Here is a 19,545-nt window from a genome sequence, read left to right as displayed (position 1 = left end):
CCTGAAAATTAATTTATTTGCCAAAAGTGAACTAATTAAAGAGTATAGAGAAAGAAAAGAAGGCCACAGTTGGGAGGCGTGCCATGGATGATCACCCAGTAAAGAAGACTGAGAAATGGTCAGAGAGGTAGGAGGAGAACCAAGAGAGAGTAGCATAATGAAAACCCAGAGAAGGAGCATCTAGGAGGGAAGGGTTGTCAAAAATGTCAAACGTGATAGAGAGACAAAGAAGGATGAGGACTGAAAAAAGGCCACGGGACTTGACGCGGCCATCCCCTGAAGCTATTGCTCTATATGCCTTTTCTCTTTTAAAAATTTTTATTTATTTTATTTTGAACTCAAGAAATAAAATAAGCATTTACATAACATAGTAGAATAGGGGGGAAAGAGGATTATACATGAAACTGTAAATCTGTTATATACTACTTGCTATTCCTCTTGAATATATCATAAAGTTAGCATGTAACTTTCTTTTTTGCTTTTTTTCTTCCCCATCCCCCAACCTAAAGATGGCTATCATTAGACATAAATACGTATTCATGTCAAACCATTCTATAGATACTTCTATGTATCACAGCTAAACTCCCAGAACAAGTTGTCTATATGCATTGTCTCCATTTCCTCTCCTCTCACTCACTGCTCATTGCCTTGAATCTAGCTTCCAACCTCATCGCTCAATTGAAATTGCTCTTTCCAAAGTTAGCAGCATATGGTGGAATGAAGTGAAGAGTTATTTAAGGATGGAGGAGACCTGAGAATGTTCAAAGGCAGCAAGGGAAAAGACAATATGTAAGGAGAAATTAAAGATTAGAATGAGAAATGGCTGGGATAGTCAGCTGGACAATATGGGAGGAAATGGAATGAGGGGTCAAAGCAGAGGAGAAGATCCTTAGCAAGGAGGGCCACCTCTTCCTCAGAGAACAGAGTAAGGAAAAGAGTGGGTGATTATATCAATGGTTTTGATATGTAGAATGGGGGCAAAGAGAGATCTCTCAACAGAGATCCTCTATTCTCTCAGTAAAGTATGAAGCAAGGTCTTCAACTGAGAGAGTGGGCTTGAAAGTTTTATGAATTCAGCTAGACTGTAAGGCATCTGAGGTCTAAGGTGAGAGAACATCAAGGTTAATTGTTCAGTCATTTTCAGTCATATCTGACTCTTTGTGACCCCATTTGGGGTTTTCTTGGCACACATACTGGAATATTTTGCCATTTCTTTCTCCAGCTTATTCTACAGATGAGGAAACTGAGGCAAACAGGGTTATGCGACTTGCCCAGGGTGACACAGATAGTAAGTGTATGAGCCAGATTTGAACTTATGAAGATGAATCTTCCTTGACTCCAGGCCTAGCACTCTATCCACTGCACCACCTAGATGTTCAAGTACATCAAGGTACTGGGTAGTAATAACTCTGTCGTAAGGTCAGTAATAGCTATATACTTGAAAACACATAAAACCTTCTTTATTCTCTCAGGCATTCCCAATCGATCTTGGCAATCAGTAGTCCCAAGATCCTGACAGTGTGCAGAAGTAACTTTGCAGAGCTCTGATGCAGATAGGCTGGAGTTTGGTTATGTAACATACCTCTAGCTGCTTTTCTAAAATGGTACACTGCCGATCTTTTCACAAGCTACCCAGCTGTATTAGAATATATGTAAAGTTCTTATGAGAATAAAAAATGAATATGTAATTGGTCAACCAGTCATCAAATGTGTATTGAGTAGTAGCATAATCAATTTCTCCTGTCAGGCAAAACACTAGAATATCAAAGGTTCAAATTACATTATTTCTTCTCTTGCTCATATCCTTATATGCCTAACCCAGCCAGCACCTCTCATAAGCAACAAGAGAAAACAAAATGAACCCCAAAGAAAACCTTGCTTTTCTTTTTTCCTTATACACGCCTTGAAAAGAACTTAAGAATGTTTCAAAATGGCTCTTCACTATGATAGCCACTGGCTAACCAAGAGATATCCCCAGGGAGACTTCTCTAGCCTGCCCACAGATGAAAGAGGCATCCAGTTACAGACTCCTTCACACTTTTAAGAGGCTGATTATCATGGAAGGAGTCACTCCCATATCTCCAACTTCTGCCCCATTCATCTGGCCTATAAAATGAACCATAAAAACCCTTTGGGCCTTTTTCTCTTTCTTCTGAAAATACAAAACAGCTAAGAACAGAGTTGGACTCGGGAGTGATCCCTCCAAAAGAGTTTTTCATAGTAGCCATGAACCATAAACACATGCACTTGCTCATCCACATGACTGAAAGAAGAGGGGTTCTGTACAATGTTGATTTCCTGGCCTGAGCCCTAGGGAAGCAACAGCATGACTTGGGCATATAGCATCCATAAAGAGAGGAGCCACATGGTCAAATGGGAAAAGTTCCTGAGAGTTGCTGTCTCAAGTTTGAGTCTCAGAATCCAGAAGAATTGGTACATAAGAGAAGGGGAATTTCATGGGCAGTGCAATCCTAGAATCTAACCTTCAAGCAAGATATGGGGCTGGGGGTAGGGTTTAAACAATGCCAGCCTTAGAGGTTGCTTCAGAAGGGCAATGCCAAGTTCAAGGTCTCAGGAATCAAATCATCTGTTAAATGAAGGGGAATGTCTTTGGTACCACATACATTGGAGAAAGAAGATTATCGTGGAAATGATCCTCAAGGGCTGGGTGACACAGAATCAAGGGACAAAAGGTACAGACTGGAAATGCTAGAGCCTCGGACTTCACATTCCACTACTGCAGTGAGTTATTCACGTGGCATGGGTCTGGTGGGAAGAGAGCTTGCCTGTCTAACGACCCCAGGTGTTTTTCCCTTCCAGAAGAAATCTAAATCAAAAATGGTTTTATGAGAATGGGAAGCCTATCCACAATGGACTCACCAGAGTAAGAGGTGCATACTGATTGTTTTGAGGCTACAGTGAATCCTTGATGTGTTTTCTGCATTTATTTAAGGGTTCCTGTTAGGGTTGGTGGGGTTGGGGTCTTGTGCATTGTCTGTATTTTCAGTGAGAAAATTGTTGTGTACCAGGTAGATGGATAGTTACATTGCATGTAACTATCTCTTATTCCTATCTGTGAATGTATAGACACAAGCAACATGATGAGACTTTTCTCAGAGTAAATTTTTGTCAGCATGAGGTCATAGACAGCTTCTCAGTCAGGAAGACATGGGTTCAAGGCCTGATTTGGACACATCTTGACTAAGTAACTCCTGTGTGTAATTTAAAATTCTAAATGTGGGTCCTAATCTGTTCCCCCAGTTTTGGGGGAAACTGACTAAAATCACTGATAAAACGAGCTTTTAAGGGTTTATTGAAAGATAGAAAGAGAAAGATTGAGAACAGAATTCCTACAGCCTGGCAATCCCATCTTTCCTCAATTTCCCTGCGAAGTCCTCTGGAGTCTTGCTCTCCTCCTCCATGGTGAAGTCAGGAACCAGACGAGACAGAGCTCTCTGCGCAGGCTCTCCTTCCTCCTTCCTGTCCCCTCCCAGAAATGGGAGGTTCTTCAAGTTGGTTGGTTGACTGGGCCAGAAGTTCAAAGTTTTTTTAGCTTCTGAGAACCATGCTTTCTTAAGTACTCTCAAATTCCAGGCAGATGTGCTTAGAATCTAGTCAACTAGTAATCCAGTCAAATCAGCCAGTAATCCACTCAGGTGGGCTCCTGAGTATCTGCCAAATCTCATCCATCACATTTCTTTATCTTGACACCTGGACAAATCACTTAACCTTTTCAGTCTTCATAACTCTAAGTAGCCAAAGAGCTACCAGGCTTACATTGGTATAAGAAGTTTTCCCATCAAGAGTTTCCCCACACCAATGAAATCACAGGTCTGGATAGAAAATAACAACTCTGGGTTCAGTCATAATGAACCAAAGAGAGGATGATATTTGGGGAGGAGTGGCAATAATAACAATAAATTTAACTCACATTTACATAGTACCTACTCTGTGCCAGACACTGTGCAAAGTGCTTTACAGATATTGTCTCATTTGATCCTCACAAAAATCCTCTTAGATACTGTTATTATTCCCATTTTACAGTTGAGGAAACTGAGGCAGATGGAAATTAAGTGACTTGCCCAGGGTCACACAACTTGTAAGTGTCTGAGGTTGGATTTGAACTCATGACTTCTTGACTCCAGACCCAGTGCTCTTTCCACTGCACCATTCCACTCCCCCTGGGTAGACCCCGGGATTGAACCTTGTCAGTGTATGAGAGCCGAGAGCACTGGGTCATGTATTACACACACACAAGCCATCTCTTCTCTGAACTGCCACCTCAGAAGCAGTCACTGGGGACAAACTGACTGACTCACCAGGCCCCACCAGAGTGCATCTGCATAGGTGTCGAAGTGATCATTCTCTCCTTTCTCGGCCAAGTACACCAAGAAGGAAGCCAGAATGAGGCAAAGGAAACCGATATACCAGGCAGTGACCAGCTCCTGCAAGAGAGAGAGAATGCACCAAATTATAACCTGGGTATCACATGACAACTATTTTGCTGAGTCTTTCCAATTAATGAGGAAGTTCAAACAGTCCATCTGGGGAGAAGACCAGAAAAGACAACCTTTGCCATGCGATCCTGTATGTTCTGCCAGGGAACACCCCGTGGGAAGCTGTTATCCAATTGCTTGCTGGCCCACAGGACACCTTTCATAGCCCTCCACAGTCTGGCATAGACTAATAGAAGCAGCTTCACTCCCAGGGGCACGCTGTGATGAACACCTGCCAGACTAGCCCTGGGACTTTTAACAATGGTCTTGGCTTCCTGCCAAGAAAAGGCAGGAGAGACCCTTGGGACTTCACCTCCCACACCCTGCTGGAATATCTAAATATGCAGCAAGAACTGTGGCACTATTAACCAGTCTTTCTGGTTTTCCTATTCACATGCTTTGGAACAAATTCAAGCTATTGGTCTCTGCTTTTCTATTCTTGTCCTTTTCCAAATGACTTTTCACTGATTTGTTTCAAATGGTTGAGGGCTTTCACATTCTGATTCAAAATTATCTTAGGATCAAATAACCACAGATCTATACCTGGAAGGGTTGTGTAGTCCAATCCCTCCATTTTACAGATAAGAGAAAGAAGGACCCACAGAGCTTAGGTGACTTGCTCAAGGTCATTCAGGTAGTAAGTGGGAGATCCAGGCACCAAAGCCAAGTCCTGTAACTGAAATATTGGCACCTTTTCCACATGTACCCTGCAGAAAGGTAATCCTGATTATGATAGCGTTTATATAGTGCTTTAAGATTCACAACACACTTTACAAATATTGTCTCATCTTATTCTTATAATTCTGTGAGGTAGATGCTATCATTATTCTCTTTTTAAAGAAAAGGAAACTGAGTCCGACAATAGTTAGTTAAGCAGCTTGCCCAAGATCATAGTATCTGAGGCAGGATTGGAACTGAGATCCTCCTGATTCCAAGTCCAGCACTCAATCCACTGTGCCAACTAGCTGCCTCTAGGTGGCACAGTGGATGGAAAAAATAAAATTGAATAAAATTGTAATTAGATTATTGAAGGGGAAATTGTTTGGCTTTTTTTTAAACAAAGATCCATTACTGCTTTTAATGTATTTTAATTTGGGAAGGGTCGTGGGGGAAGTTAATGAAATATCAGTTTAAAATGACCTTGCAGATAGAAATCTATTTAAGTTTCAGGTTTCAAAATCACATCCAAGGACAAATGAAAGATAAGTAGCCACTAAGGCAGAAGTTACATAACCATATCCATCCACAGAATCACAGTTATTCACTGAGCTATAGAGACCTCCAGGACCCTAGCCTTTCACAACTCCAAATCAAGCATTTATCAAGCACCTACAATGCCAGGTATTGTGCTTAGGTGGTAAGCATACAAATACAACGAATGAAACAATTTCTACTCCCAAGGAGCTTACTTAGAGTACAAAAAATACATCTATAAATATATGCAGAATAAATATAGGGGATAAATGCAAATAAATCTAAAAAATCACTAACTATAAGGTAGTTTAAGAAGAAAGGGCACTTGCTGTTGGAGGTACCAGGAAAAGCTTCATGTAGAAGGTGGTACGTGATCTGTGTCTACAAAGAAGCCTGGGATTCTATGAGACAGAGGGGAGGAAAGAGTATATTCCATATATGGAAGAGAGCCAGTACAAAGGTTTGGAGGTGGGAGATGGCATCATGTGTAAGAATTCCAGTTTGGCCATAGAGATAATATGTTATACACCAAACTATAAACCTTGAGTAGAGAGAAACATTGTAGTACAATGAAAAGTATATCTTATGTGGAGCCAATAGGAAACTTGTGTTTGCATACTGACTCTGGCCCTACTTGTGTGACCGTGGGCAAGTCACTGACCCCCAAGTAGAGATTGGTCCTGAGGCCCAGCTGGTTATAAAGGAGTATATGTTTGAGGTTCTCTGTCTCCAATCATCAGGCAGGAACTGGAGGTGTTTAACTTGAGAAACAAGAAGACATGGAGACATGATAGCTGTCTTCAAGATTTAGAATGTGAGCTGCTTGAGGGCAGGGACTGTCTGGTGTTTCTTTGTATACTCAGTGCTTAGTACAGGGAACAGCAAAGGAGCTTAATAAATGTTTACCAGCTGACCAGCTGACTGGTGTATGAAAGAACTTGTTTTACTCTTCTCCAAAGGTAGAAGTACAAGTAATGGGGGAGGGGAAGTTACAAAGAGTCAGGTTTATGGCTTGATGTAAGGAAAACTTCCTAACTACTACAGCTGCCCCAGAGCGGAATGGGAGGGTGTTCCCCTTCACTGGAGGTCTTCAAGCAAAGGAGACTCTCATGGGTTGGATTGAGTGGGCTCTGAGTTCTCTTCTCAGTCTGAGATTCTGTGGTACTACAAGATCTCCAGAACCATTGAATCAAGTAATCATCCTAAAATACCAAAACAACTGGGGTAGAGTCCATCCTTCTCATCTGCTGAATAAAGGAACAGGGAACCAGAAAAATGAAGCAACTTGTCCAAGGTCATTATAGCAGAGTACCAAGTCTCCTAATACCCACTCAGTCCTAACTTCCTGATATTCCATCACACTGACTCCACTTGACCATATTACTCTCAAGGCATCAACAGCTCTCCCCTATCAAAGAGAAATACAGAGACAGAGAGAAAAATGAGAGAGAGAGAGAGACAGACAGACAGACAGACAGACAGACAGACAGACAGACAGAAAAAGACGGAGACAGAGACAGAGGCACACAGAAAGAAAGGGGAAGAGAGAGAAAGAGAGATGAAGAGAGGGGAAGACACACATGGAGACACAGAGGAAGAGACAGAGAGAAACAGAAAGAGACAGAGAGAGATCCCACCTCAGCCACAGTTCCCTCTCTAATGGTTAAAGAGTCTACTTTAAAGTCACAGGAAACAGGACAGCCACCAACATTCTCAGAGATTCAGGGCTGACAGTCAGCAAAAAATCCTATAGTGTTTGATGACATTATGAAGACTTAGAGGAAGAAAGAGAGGACACCTTATTGGAGCATTTTACCAATGATGCTCCATTCTCTGGCAGATGTAGAGGGGGTGATTTGAGGAAATGTGAATGAAGGAGCAAAGGAAATTTGACTTGGAGATAGGATAATTGGACAACACGACATGACAACCTTCTATCTAGCAGGATCCCTTCCTCAGGATCCTGGATGGCAGGAGACTGGGCACAATGGAAAAGCTGTCTAACATCGGGGCAAAATGAGAAGAGCTGCTGGTTGTAGCCAGGTGACTTAGAGCAGCCACAACAAATAATTTAAATGTGACAAACATGACGTTTGCCCTGTTCCTTCTTTTCCAGGAAAAATTAACATCGAATGAGCTGTGGATACTCAGCCCCAGGGCATGGTCTCCTAAAATCACTCTCTGCTCTTTCAGGGCTTACCTTGCTATGAGCATACACCACTGAACCCAGGAGTTTCCAGGTGCCTCCTCTCCGATCCATTCGAATCATCCTCAAAATCTGCAAGAATCTCAAACTCCGCAGGGCTGAAGTGGCGAACACATTGCCCTGGGATCCCGCAGCCAACACAGCAATCGAGGCTATCAGCACCATGATGTCTATGAAAAAGATAACCAAAACAGTCTGTGAGATCAAGTACCATCTGTCCCTTCTGCCTTCATGGGACTGGGTCAGATCTCTGCTTTGAGAAGTGAGCTTGGCTGATTTTCAGTGATCAGCCCATCAGTATGTTGCTACCTTGGCAAAATAAAGGAGAGGGAGAGAGAGAGAGAGAGAGAGAGAGAGAGAGAGAGAGAGAGAGAGAGAGAGAGAGAGAGAGAGAGAGAGAGAGAGAGAGAGCACTCCATTGTTTCTCTATATGATTGCTGGCATAATAGAGGCTTCAAGAAGAAGTGGGTAGTATGGCATAGTCAATAGAGCACTGGCTCTGAGGTCAAAGGACCTAGGTTCAAATTCCACTACTGACATTCACTGGGATGACCTTAGTGAAAGTCATGATCTCCCTGGGTTTCAGTTTCCTCATCCATAAAGGGAAGGGGTTGAACTAAATCAATTCTGAGGTCTCTTCTACTTCTAAATCTAGGAAATAAGATATCCATAGAAAACTTCCCTCACATTGGGAATTCCTGAGGGTTTTTTCTGTCTCAGAGTTCCCATCTGCTAGGTCTAATGCTCCTAGAAGGTTTATTATTATTATTTATTTTTACTATATTTGTCTGTGACCTTGAATCAAAGAGAAAGTCCCAAGCTTTAATGGGTACCAAGTTATCCCAGAAGAACTTCACATGTAGATGTGATGGTCCTGAGTAAATCCAGATAAATGTTTAGGGCTATTCAAAAAAATTCATCTTCACAGACTTAAAACTGGAAGGAACCTTTAAGGTCAATTATTTCAACTCCTTCGTTTGATAGGCCCATTGAGGCCCACCAAGGTAAATTTACTTCCCAAGGCAAGAATTTGAATCCAGGTTCTCCAACTCCAAATCCAGGTTTTTGTGATAGAACCATACTTTCCTATTGTTCATTCTGATTAAAGAGTCCAATATAGCCATTCTGGAAAGCAATTAGGAACTATGCCCCCCAAAATTACTAAGCAGTGCATATCCTTTGACCCAGCAATAGCACTTCTAGGCCTATATCCCCAAGAAATCCCAAGAAAGAGGGAAAATACCATTCTGTACAAAAACATTTAGAGCAGCTCTATTTGTGGTGGCCAAGAACTGGAAATGAAGACGTCAATCAATTAGGGAACGGGTGAACAAATCATTGTTTATGAATGTAATGGAATACTTAAGCGATGTAAGAAATGATGAAAGGGACTGGTTTCAGAGAAACCTGGGAATGCTTGTATGAACTGATACAGAATAAGGTGAGCAGAACTAGGAGAACAATTAACACTATTAAAACATTATAAAAATGAAAAACTCTGATTAATGCAATGACCAACTATAATTCCAGAGAACTGATGATGAAGGATGTTATCTGTCTCCTAGTGATGGACTGGATAGCTAGAATAACACATACATTTTTGACATGGCCAATGTGGATATTCGTTTTGCTTGATTATGCATATTTATTTCAAGGGGTTTCTTTTTCTTTTTTCAGCAGAAGAGGAAAGGAAGGGAAGGGAGAGAAAAATACCTGTTAATTGAAAAAAAAAATTTTAAGTCCTCCCAAGGAGATGCCACCATCAGTCTCTATGTGAGGTACTATGGGACAGTGGATGGAGAGCTAGAGTTGGAGTCAGGAAAATCTGGGTTTAATCCCTGCATCAGACATATATAAGCTGTGTGACTCCGTTTTATTGTTGGTATAGTTGTTGTTGAGTTGTTTCAGTCATTTCCAACTCTTCACTATCCCATTTGAGGTTTTCCTGGCAAGAATATTGGAGTGATTTGCTATTTCCTTCTCCAGCCCATTTTACAGATGAGGAAGGGAGGCACACCAGGTTAAGTGACTTGTCTAAGATCACACAGCTATTAAGTGTATGAGACTGGATTTGAACTCATGAAGATGAGTCTTCCTGATTTAAAGCCCAGTGCTCTGTCCACTGCCCACCCAGCTGCCCCTGTAAGGGCCAGGGTAAGTCATTTGATTTCTCTGGGTCTCAGTTCTTCTGTAAAATAAGGGTGTTGAACACAATGACCTTTACAATCCTTTCTAGCTCTAAAGCTAAGATCCTGTAATCTCTACCTTTCAAATCCATCAAAGACAAGTTCCCAGTGTCACTGTTGTTTTCATTTGTTTGTTTGTTGTGCTTATAGATTCAGATAACTGCACTGGTCTCACCAATAGATATCTGAAAGGGGGCCTGCTGATGCTGAGAGAAGTGAAAAGAACCAAGAGAACATTGTACACAGTAACAGCAACATTGTGTGATGATCAGCTATGATAGACTTAGCTCTTCTCAGCAACACAATGATCCAAGGGACTCATGATGGAAAATGCTCTCGACATCCAGAAAAAAGAACTGTGGAATCTGAATGCAGATTGAATACTATTATTACTTTTTTTGTTTTTTTTTTCTTTCTTGAGGTTTTTCTCTTTTATTCTGATTCTTCTCTCACAACATAACTAATATGAAAATGTGTTTAATGTGATTGTACATATATAACCTATATCAGGGGAGGGAAGGGAAGGAGGGATAAAAATTTGGAACTCAAAATCTTATGAAAAATGAATGTTGAAAACTATCCTTACATGTAACTGGGGAAAATACTATTAAGATTGAAAAAAATAAAAATTGAAAAAATTTGAAAAAAAAATTGAAAGGTGCCCTGGATTTCTGGTTCTGAATGGTCCTCTGCATCTCCATATCACTGACGGGCTCATTCAAATCCAGACCACAATATAAAGAGTCTTCCCTGTGTTTTGCTTTTCTCCAAGTGATTCTCTTACAGAGGTCTCCTTACCAAGAACAAAGAACAATCCATGCCAATGTCATGGTAGTGACATTATGAATTTAGTCTTCCTTGCAAGAAATGCCAGTTCCTTGACTGACAGGATGTGGGCTGGCAGATGAAGGGGAGGCTCTCACTCTTTATGCAGCTCTAAGCCCCCACATGCTATCCCCATCTCAGGGTTTTCCCTGTTCCCCAGAGGTTTTCCCCTTGGGGAAGTCCTTACCGATGACACAGAAGGGTTTTCGGGCAAATTTCAGTCTTCCCCTCCAGCCCCGGTAGCGACAACAGCAGCCAGCAGCCCAGATCCTCACAAAGTACTCCACCCCAAAAACCACGATAGTGACGATTTCCTGAAATGAGAGTCACACACAATAGCTGCTGGATGCTTCTCTGCCCCCTGAACCAAATGATTATGCAACACTTGGAGCCCTTGACCTCTGCCCCGAGGCAGGACAACTCCCTCACCAATATGAAGTTCATCTTCATAGACACCAGATCATTTTAAGGGCTCTGAATTATTGACCTGAAGCCTGGAATCATCAAGCTGAGGTCAGAAAAAACATGTTTGTTTGATCAGATTAAATTCCCTCTGGCTTCAGGTCCATTGAAGGTATCACCAAAAGAATCCTAGTATGTACCCTGCTTAACAGCTAGGTCATATAGGAAGCCATCTGTTCCCCAAAGGAAAGAGCACAAATGAATGGAGCATCTAGCCCACATGGTCAGAATCTGTAAGGGAGCTGGATACAAAAACTCCCAAGTTATGTTACAGAAAGTGTGCTGACCAGTAGAACAAGGGGCAGAGTAGAAGCTGAACCAGAGGCTAAAAAATCCTACCCTCTGACCTGGAAACCCTAAACCTCCTGGCAAGCATGCCCAGACACTGTCACCTTGAAAGTAATTATTAAATGTGTTTTCATTCATTCATTCATTCATTCATCCATCCATCCATCCAGGACAGCCGATATTTTGGAATGAAACTTTGCTATTGAAAGAATCATCTAAGCCAGCCTCTCCAAACATTTTGCACAGATAGGTTAATTCACTGGCTCTCAAAGTTCCCTCAGAGAAGAAGATGCTGGATTCTCATGATATAACGTACAAACTATCGCCACCACCCCCATCCTGGACGCACCCAAGATGGCACTGAGCTTCCCCAGAACTCCAATTTCTTACTTCCCACATTTTTTTTGGAAATAAGCCTGGATTTTTCACCAGTCAGTGCCATTCTCACTGCCTTCTCGTGATTTTTTTTTCCTGAAGGCATCTAAACGGAATTAGAAAATGGAGCTATGAGAACCTAAGACCCTAGGAACTTTGCTTATGGGAATTTTGTTTTCTGAATGACATTGGGAACAAAGAGCAAAGGTAAGCATTCCCAGCCTAGTGTCTTCCAACATATCCGGATGTCAGAGCAAATCATCACTGAAATCAGTGTCACTGTGAGCAGAAAGCAGAAGGGAAGCTGTAGTGTCTAATTTCATCATATATTTCAGCAGCAATTTGGGAAATCCCCCTGCATGAGCCATGCCTTGACACACAGTGACCACTAGGGATCACTTCCCTTCTGCATTGGAAGCAGACAATCACACAGCAATCTGTAAGATTCCAAGGAGGAAGGGAAGCAATTATTAGCATTGATTCCCCAGTTCCCCAGCAGGCATCACCCTTAATCTCCACAACAGCTTTCCTAAGTTCAAACAAAGGTACAAGTCCACCTATCAGCTTGTACCAAGCATAGCTAGTACCTTCTCACAAAAAAGAAAATTGCATTGCTCTTATAGATGTCTTATATAAGTGTTGTCTCTCCTGATAGAATATAAGCCTCTTGGGGGTAGGACCTAATTCAGTTTTGTCTTTGTGTCCCTGACACCTTGTACAGTGCCTGCTACATAGTAGGCATTTAATAAATACTTACTGGTTGAAAGCATTTCAACATTCAAATAAAAATCTTCCCATGGAAAGCAGGCCCTATGGCTATATGCCTGTTGTCCTCATACCACAGGGCACCTGACCTATCTGCAAGTATGTCTGAAAACCCCAGGAAAGCTCTGAGGGCTTTGATTTTCATGCTTCTACCCAAATAAAACTCTGGAGCCTAACCCTACAGTGCCACTCCTCTTTCCCCAATTCATCTCCTATTTCTGCATAAACACATGGAATAACAGAGAATTTACTGGAAAGATGAAATGTCAGGACACCCCAAGGAGGAGCAGAGGCATTGAAGTAGGCTGTGGGAATGAACAATTAAGCTGATGCATTTGGCATCTCCTGGCTTTTGGGCACATCCTCTGGGCTTCTAGTGGGCAGTAGATTGTGGATGGTGGAGGGGATAAAAGAGGACTAGTAGGTCCCAGCCTAAATAAGGAATGGGTCAAAGGGAAGGTCCTGGGATCCAGCAAAATTACCCCCTCAACTGGGTTCCTCACTCTTTTCCCTTTCATGAGCTCCAAATCCAAATGCTTCATGGAAAGTAATTCATCAGAGAGAAGACTGGATGTCCTCCAAGCCCATGAGAGGAAGGCTTATTAGACTTCCTTTCTGAACCTATTCCTCCCTTACCTAAGAGCTTTTCATTTTTTGCTTTGTCTGAAATTGAAAAAAACACAATTAAATCTTGGTTCCCATGACAGCCCTTCTCTCTCTGTTCTGTTGCTGGGGCCCAGCCAGCTCAGCCTGACTCAGAGTTTTCCTCTGCACAACCACGTTCTCTCACACACCCCCCCCTCCAATTGCTAACAAGCATATGTCAAAGGCATTCCTAGCTCCTCTAGGGATCCAGTCATGAACAACCAGGGTTGGGGGTGGAATATGGAGAGGGTTCAACTTGAGATGAGGAATGAAAATACAGTGATTAATACAATGGTTATGGCCAAAGAACTTTGATTCCAGGCTCCAGAGTTCATTCCTCTATAGGGAGAAGATGCCTATCTTGTCTACATCACACTGTGGGACAACTTCAGTAGAGCTGATGTTATGGAACAGGAATAAACCCATTTTAAAGCTAGTGTCAGGGGGCAGGGATTACCCTGCTTTGATGCTGATGTCAGGGCAGAGATAGTTCTTTTCTAATACTTGTTGTTTTTTGTCCTTCGCTCTCAAAGAGGACCATGACATCAGGGTGATGTCATAACTTTCAGTGAATTTAGATTTAAGTGAGGGAGGGCTATGGAAGGTCACCGACCTCATTCTCTCCTCCAGAGCTATTTGAAATCAGTGGCAAGATATACATCAAGAAGACTGGAGATGGCCCCAGATATATTACAATACTAGGATTGGGGGAGGATAGCCTTGTTTTAATGCTGTTCATGGGAGAGAGGCAAAGATAATCTTGTTTTAAAACAAACATAAGGAGGCAGAGATAACCCTGTTATAATATCTGTCTCAAGCAATATAAAATAGGACCCACCTTATAGGCAAATTGTTACAAAGAGAGCTATATGAAGCAACAATACATCATACCCATGGTTTTAAAGCTATGATACTGTAAGTCACATTTCTGGGGTTTTACTATGTCTAGGACACTTTGCTTTATAATCATCAAGTTGCTTTTCAAGTATAATTTTAGTCACTTAGCCTCAATCTAAGTGTCTTATCTGTAATATGAGGGTAAGATTTCACTACTTACCTCAATTTGGAGGAAAACTCCTTATAAACTATAAAATGCTACAGAAATGTGAGCTGTTATTATTAATAACATTAATAAGAATAAATATTTACTTAGGGCCTCTTTTGTGCTCAGCCCTGTGATAAGCATTGTGGGAGAAATGAGAGAAAAAAAACATTAGTCAATCAGCAAGCATTGTTTTAGCATCTACTGCATGCCAGGTATGGTACTAGGCACTGGAGATCCAAAGACAAGAATGAAATGTTCCTTGCCCTCAAAGAGTTTATATTCTATCAGTAAACAACATGTTCACAAATAAGCATGTGAAAAACAACAAGAAGGAAATTTTTTGAGAGAAATAATTATTTTTTCTTTTATATTAATAACCAATTATTAAATTAGGATTAAGGTTTTCCCTTCCTATTTCCTCATTCAGAAACCAGTCCCTGTAGGTTATTCAGCCAGGCTCTGAAGGACAGTGCTAATGAGATTGCCCAAATCCTCTGGGTACATGCTTCTTGAGCTTGGATTGGACCCCACCCAACTAGAAGACCTTACAAACAGAATCCAGCGTAGGTGAGTTCTTATTAGAAAATAAGCCCCTGTCCTTGAAACTTTCCATTAGAATTTAGGGTAACCTAGCTTATGAAAGGGAAAACCAGCCAGAGCAGTCTAGGTAGAGATGGATTCTTTTGTCTAGATTTCTAAAGGTGGCTGTCTCATGATTAGGTCATGTTCTCAGCAGGAGGAGCTGAAAATGTTTGGCCCACTTCTTCATTAATACCTCCATCCCCTCATTGCTTGTTAACCAATTGGAGATGATTTCTACTCATAAGGGACGACCCCTTCTCCAAAGGTATTTAACCATTTGACCATCTCCAAGATTCATTTTTGATTATGAGAGAAGCCATTGACCTCAATTTATTGAGTATTTGCTAACCATAATCAATTAATTGATTATTAATTACCCAGAAACTATGACTCTCAGGCTTTTCATTCCCCTCATTTTGGAAAGGAGGTACTGATGATGGGGGAATTAGGAAGATGACAAGGTCTTTGACCTCAGGAACCTTGGCATCTCATAAGGGAAACAAATTTACACAAATACAGCTATTAAAGGACTCCGTGAGGTTCCATGAATGTTTTGGGGGGATTTGTGGTCTGAGGCTTTTCTACATCAGCTGAGATATAAAAGAAATGGGAAATAAATGATTCCCACAATGATGTAGGTTATCCAAAATGGTTCTTCCTTGATCCTGATCACGGGGACATTGACTTCTCACTATAAGGGTTCTCAATAGCTCCATTTCCCCAAGTCCCCACCAATAATATGCTCCAAGAGCCTTCAATTACTCTTCCTCATCCTGAACATATATTCAAACCTAACCATGTTCTTTGCCCATGTATACCTAAGCAAAGTTTGTCACTCACCAAGATGTAGAGGGCACCTTCTGAACTCTTCTCATATTCTTTGATGGTGGAGAACACTGACAGCACCAGGCAAGAGAAAACCAGCAAGAACCTGAGGAAAAAGATAAAGGCCACTCAGACTGAGGCATGACCTTCAGGCTCCACTGTACAGTTTTGGTTTCCTTGGCTGAAAAAAAACTGTCTCCCCAATTAACACCATTAGCTCTTGGAGGGCAGGGGCAGCATTTGACTTGGAGTCAGTAGACCTAGGCTTTGGTTCTGGATTAACTAATCACTATGTGGGTGACCTTGAGCAAGTCAGTCTCCCTCTTTAGACTCCAGTTTGCCATCAGTAAATTGAGAACATTGGACAAAATTCTCTCTAAAGTTGTGGTGTTTTGGAAAGAGCCCAAGATTTTGAGTTAGAGAACCAAAGTTCAAATCCCTGTTCTTTGCCCTACTGCCTGTGTGACTGAACAAGTACTTTAACTTCCCTGAGTCTCAGTTTTCCTTTAAATGTAAAATAAAACATGATCTCAAAGGGTCTTTTTCAACTCTAAATCCTATGCTCATATGGTCCCTTTTGGCTCAGACTATATGAGTAGGTACTGAACAGAGGTCTTGGCACTACAAATAGTTGTTGATTTGGGTTTGCTTAAAGTGGGGCATGCCAGCAAACAGTCTACACCTGGGTCTGCATGTGGCAAAACAAAACAGATCTCTGTGAGGGGGCAGGAGGGAGGGCCATCAACAGACTTTTTGGCTTCAAAGACGACAGTGCACCAGAAAGGAATCTGTCCTATCCAGTCCCTTCCCTGACAAATAAATATGAACATTGTTTAATTTGTTAAAGGGAGAGATCATTGTGAAGGAAAGATAATATCACTCAAGCCCTTTCCACACAAGAATAACAACAGTCCTGAACGTATTCAACTCTTTTGGAAGAGTTTGGACCCTCCGAGAAGATTCTATGGATTCTATGGATTCTATGATCATTCTGTGTGTGTGTGTGTGTGTGTGTGTGTGTGTAAGAGTAGTGCTGGATTTCCAGGTCCTAGAGGATCTGACTTCAACTCCTGATTCTTTAATCCCACTTTCATAACCTTAATCAAGTCACTTATCTTTGGGTCTCAGTTTCCTCATCTGTAAAATGAAAGGTTTGGACCTTCCAGATTATCTGTGAGGTCCCTTCTACCTCTAAATCTATAACCCTATCAACAATCAGTCCTCTTCTAGCAGAAGTTCTTAACTTGGGGTCCATGAACTTGCTTTAAAAAAAAATCAATAACTGAACTTTAATGTAATTGTTATCCTTTGAATTCTACTATGTGTTTTATTTTATGGATAATAATAAGAAAATTTAATATTTTATAGTGCTTTAAGGTTTTGTAAAACACTTTACAAATATATTATTTTTTCTCAAAATGACCTTGGAAAGTAGGGGCTATTATTATCCCAATTTTACAGATGAGAAAATTGAAACAAGCAGAGGTTAAGTATCTTGCCCAGGGTAATACAGCTAGTAAGTGTATGAGGCTGGATTTGAACTCAGGTCTCCCTGACTTGAAGCCCAACACTACCCATTATACCACCAACCCCCTATTTGTTGTAGTCTCTCAGTGAATTCTTCATACCTGACCCAATGTCTCTTGCTACAACTATAATCAATTTTCTCTTTTCCTAATTTCTGAATATCCAAGAATAACAGAGCTCAAAGAGTCTTAGAGATAATTTATTCCAATCCTTTTATTTTCCATATGGGAAAAACTGAGGCCAATAGAGCAGAAATGCCCAAAGTCACAAAGCTGGTTAGTGACAAACTGGGGACTAGAACCCAGATCTTCTGCCCCCACCCCAAATTTTCCTTTGTCTTCTTCTTCCCTCATACTGTTGCATTTAACTTTGCCTCACAGATTATCCCCCAATCCAGAAGAAAGAAGGTCTGAGCTTGTTTGCGAGATTCTCCACTGATAGTCATTTGGCTTCACTCAGGCTCCACCTCTTCCCAGGCTAGTGGTTTACAAAGGGCAGATGCTGAATTAATTGGCTCGGTTTGGAAAAGCATGCAGTTATGAGAAAGTGTGACCACTGTTTAAGGCACTGCATCAGAGTACCACAGTGGCTACCTGGGGGAGGAAAGAGCCTGTGGGGAGGAATAACATATATAGTCAACTGCAATTTCCCCTGATTCCTCCTTCCCCTTCCCCATTCCCTCCTCTGCCCCTTAGCCAAAGACTCCTATGTATTCAAGAAGTAAATGCTCAGCACCTGATGGTCATGCTATAAAAACCTCTATTTAGTTTTTAAAGCTCTTTACAACTTTGCTGTTTCATACCTTTCTAGTCTTCTCATACTTTACAGATTTCTTGCCCTTCCTCCCATGCATCATTCCATCCCCCAAAACCATACATTTTTTCTTTAGATCTGACTTTATTTTTAATAGTATTTTATTTTTTCCAATTATACATAAAGATAAATTTTTACATTCTTTTGAAAATTCTGAGTTGTAAATTTTCTCCCTCCCTCACCTCCCCTTTCCCTAAAACAGTAAGCAATTTGATATAGGTTATATATGTACAATCATGTAAAACATATTTCCATATCAGTCATGGTTGTAAAAGAAGAAACAGACCAAAAGGAAAAAAACATGAAAAAATAAAGAAGGTAAAAATAGTATACTTCAATCTGCATTCAGACTCCATTAGTTTTTTCTCTGGATGTGAATAGCATTTTTCCTCCTGAGTCTTTTGGAATTGCCTTGGATCACTGTATTGCTAAGAATAGCTAACTCATTCATAGCTGATTATTGTACAATGTTGTTATTGCATACAATGTTCTGGTTCTGCTCACTTCATTTTGCATCAGTTCAAATAAGTCTTTCCAGGTTTTTCTGAAATCTTCCTGCTCATCATTTCTTATAACATAATAGTATTCCATTACATTCATATACCCCTTGTTCATCCATTTCTCAATTAATCCCCTCAATTTCCAACTCTTTACCACCATAAAAAGAGCTGCTATAAAATTTTTTGTACAAGTAGGTCCTTTTGGGGCAGCTAGGTGGCACAATGGAGAGAGTACCGGCCCTGGAGTCAGAAGGACCTGAGTTCAAATACGGCCTCAGATACTTGGCATTTACTAGCTGTGTGACCTTGAGCAAGTCATTTAACCCCAATTGCCTCACCCCTCCCCTCCCCCAAAAAAGTAGGTCCTTTTCCCTTTTTTTGAGGGGGGAACCTCTTTGGGATACAGACCTAATAGTAAAAAAAAAATACATGCAATTTTACCAGTTATCCTTCATACCTAGAAATTTCTCCCTCCTCTTCTAGGCATCTTAACTTCTTTCAAGACTCAGTCCAAACCTCACCTTTTGTTAAGAAGCTTTTTATGCATGCCCCCCCCATCCACACATGCTTAGTGCCTTCCATCCGAGATTACCTAGCATTTACACTATATATCTTGTAGTTTTTGGTTGTTTTCATGTTGAGAATGTGAACTCTTTGAGGGCATGGGCCATATTTTTGGGGTTTTTTTGTATCCCCTGAACTTAGCAAAGCTCCCTGAACATAGTAAGCACTTTAATGTTTGTGGATTTTCTGTGCTATGAAGAGTCTCCAAATAGCAGCTTCTCTAAAAGTTCATTCAAATACATCCTTC

At 41.1% G+C, this 19,545-nt stretch overlaps 1 protein-coding gene across 15 annotated transcripts in view; it reads right to left on the bottom strand.

Moving 5' to 3' along the window:
* Positions 1 to 19,545, bottom strand: part of KCNQ2 (potassium voltage-gated channel subfamily Q member 2) — a 154,922-nt gene that overhangs the window by 54,235 nt on the left and 81,142 nt on the right. For all 15 annotated transcript variants that reach the window (XM_043987784.1, XM_043987790.1, XM_043987785.1 and 12 more), the window contains exons 2-5: positions 15,910 to 16,000; positions 11,095 to 11,221; positions 7,891 to 8,066; positions 4,320 to 4,445 (exon numbers count right to left, since the gene is read on the bottom strand). In XM_043987784.1, coding sequence (XP_043843719.1) covers positions 4,320 to 4,445; positions 7,891 to 8,066; positions 11,095 to 11,221; positions 15,910 to 16,000 — 520 coding nt within the window. The remainder of the gene's footprint in view (positions 1 to 4,319; positions 4,446 to 7,890; positions 8,067 to 11,094; positions 11,222 to 15,909; positions 16,001 to 19,545) is intronic.

This window comes from Dromiciops gliroides, chromosome 2 (genome assembly GCF_019393635.1).
Source record: "Dromiciops gliroides isolate mDroGli1 chromosome 2, mDroGli1.pri, whole genome shotgun sequence".
Lineage (NCBI taxonomy): Eukaryota > Metazoa > Chordata > Mammalia > Microbiotheria > Microbiotheriidae > Dromiciops > Dromiciops gliroides.
This window is presented reverse-complemented; position numbering and strand designations above follow the sequence as displayed.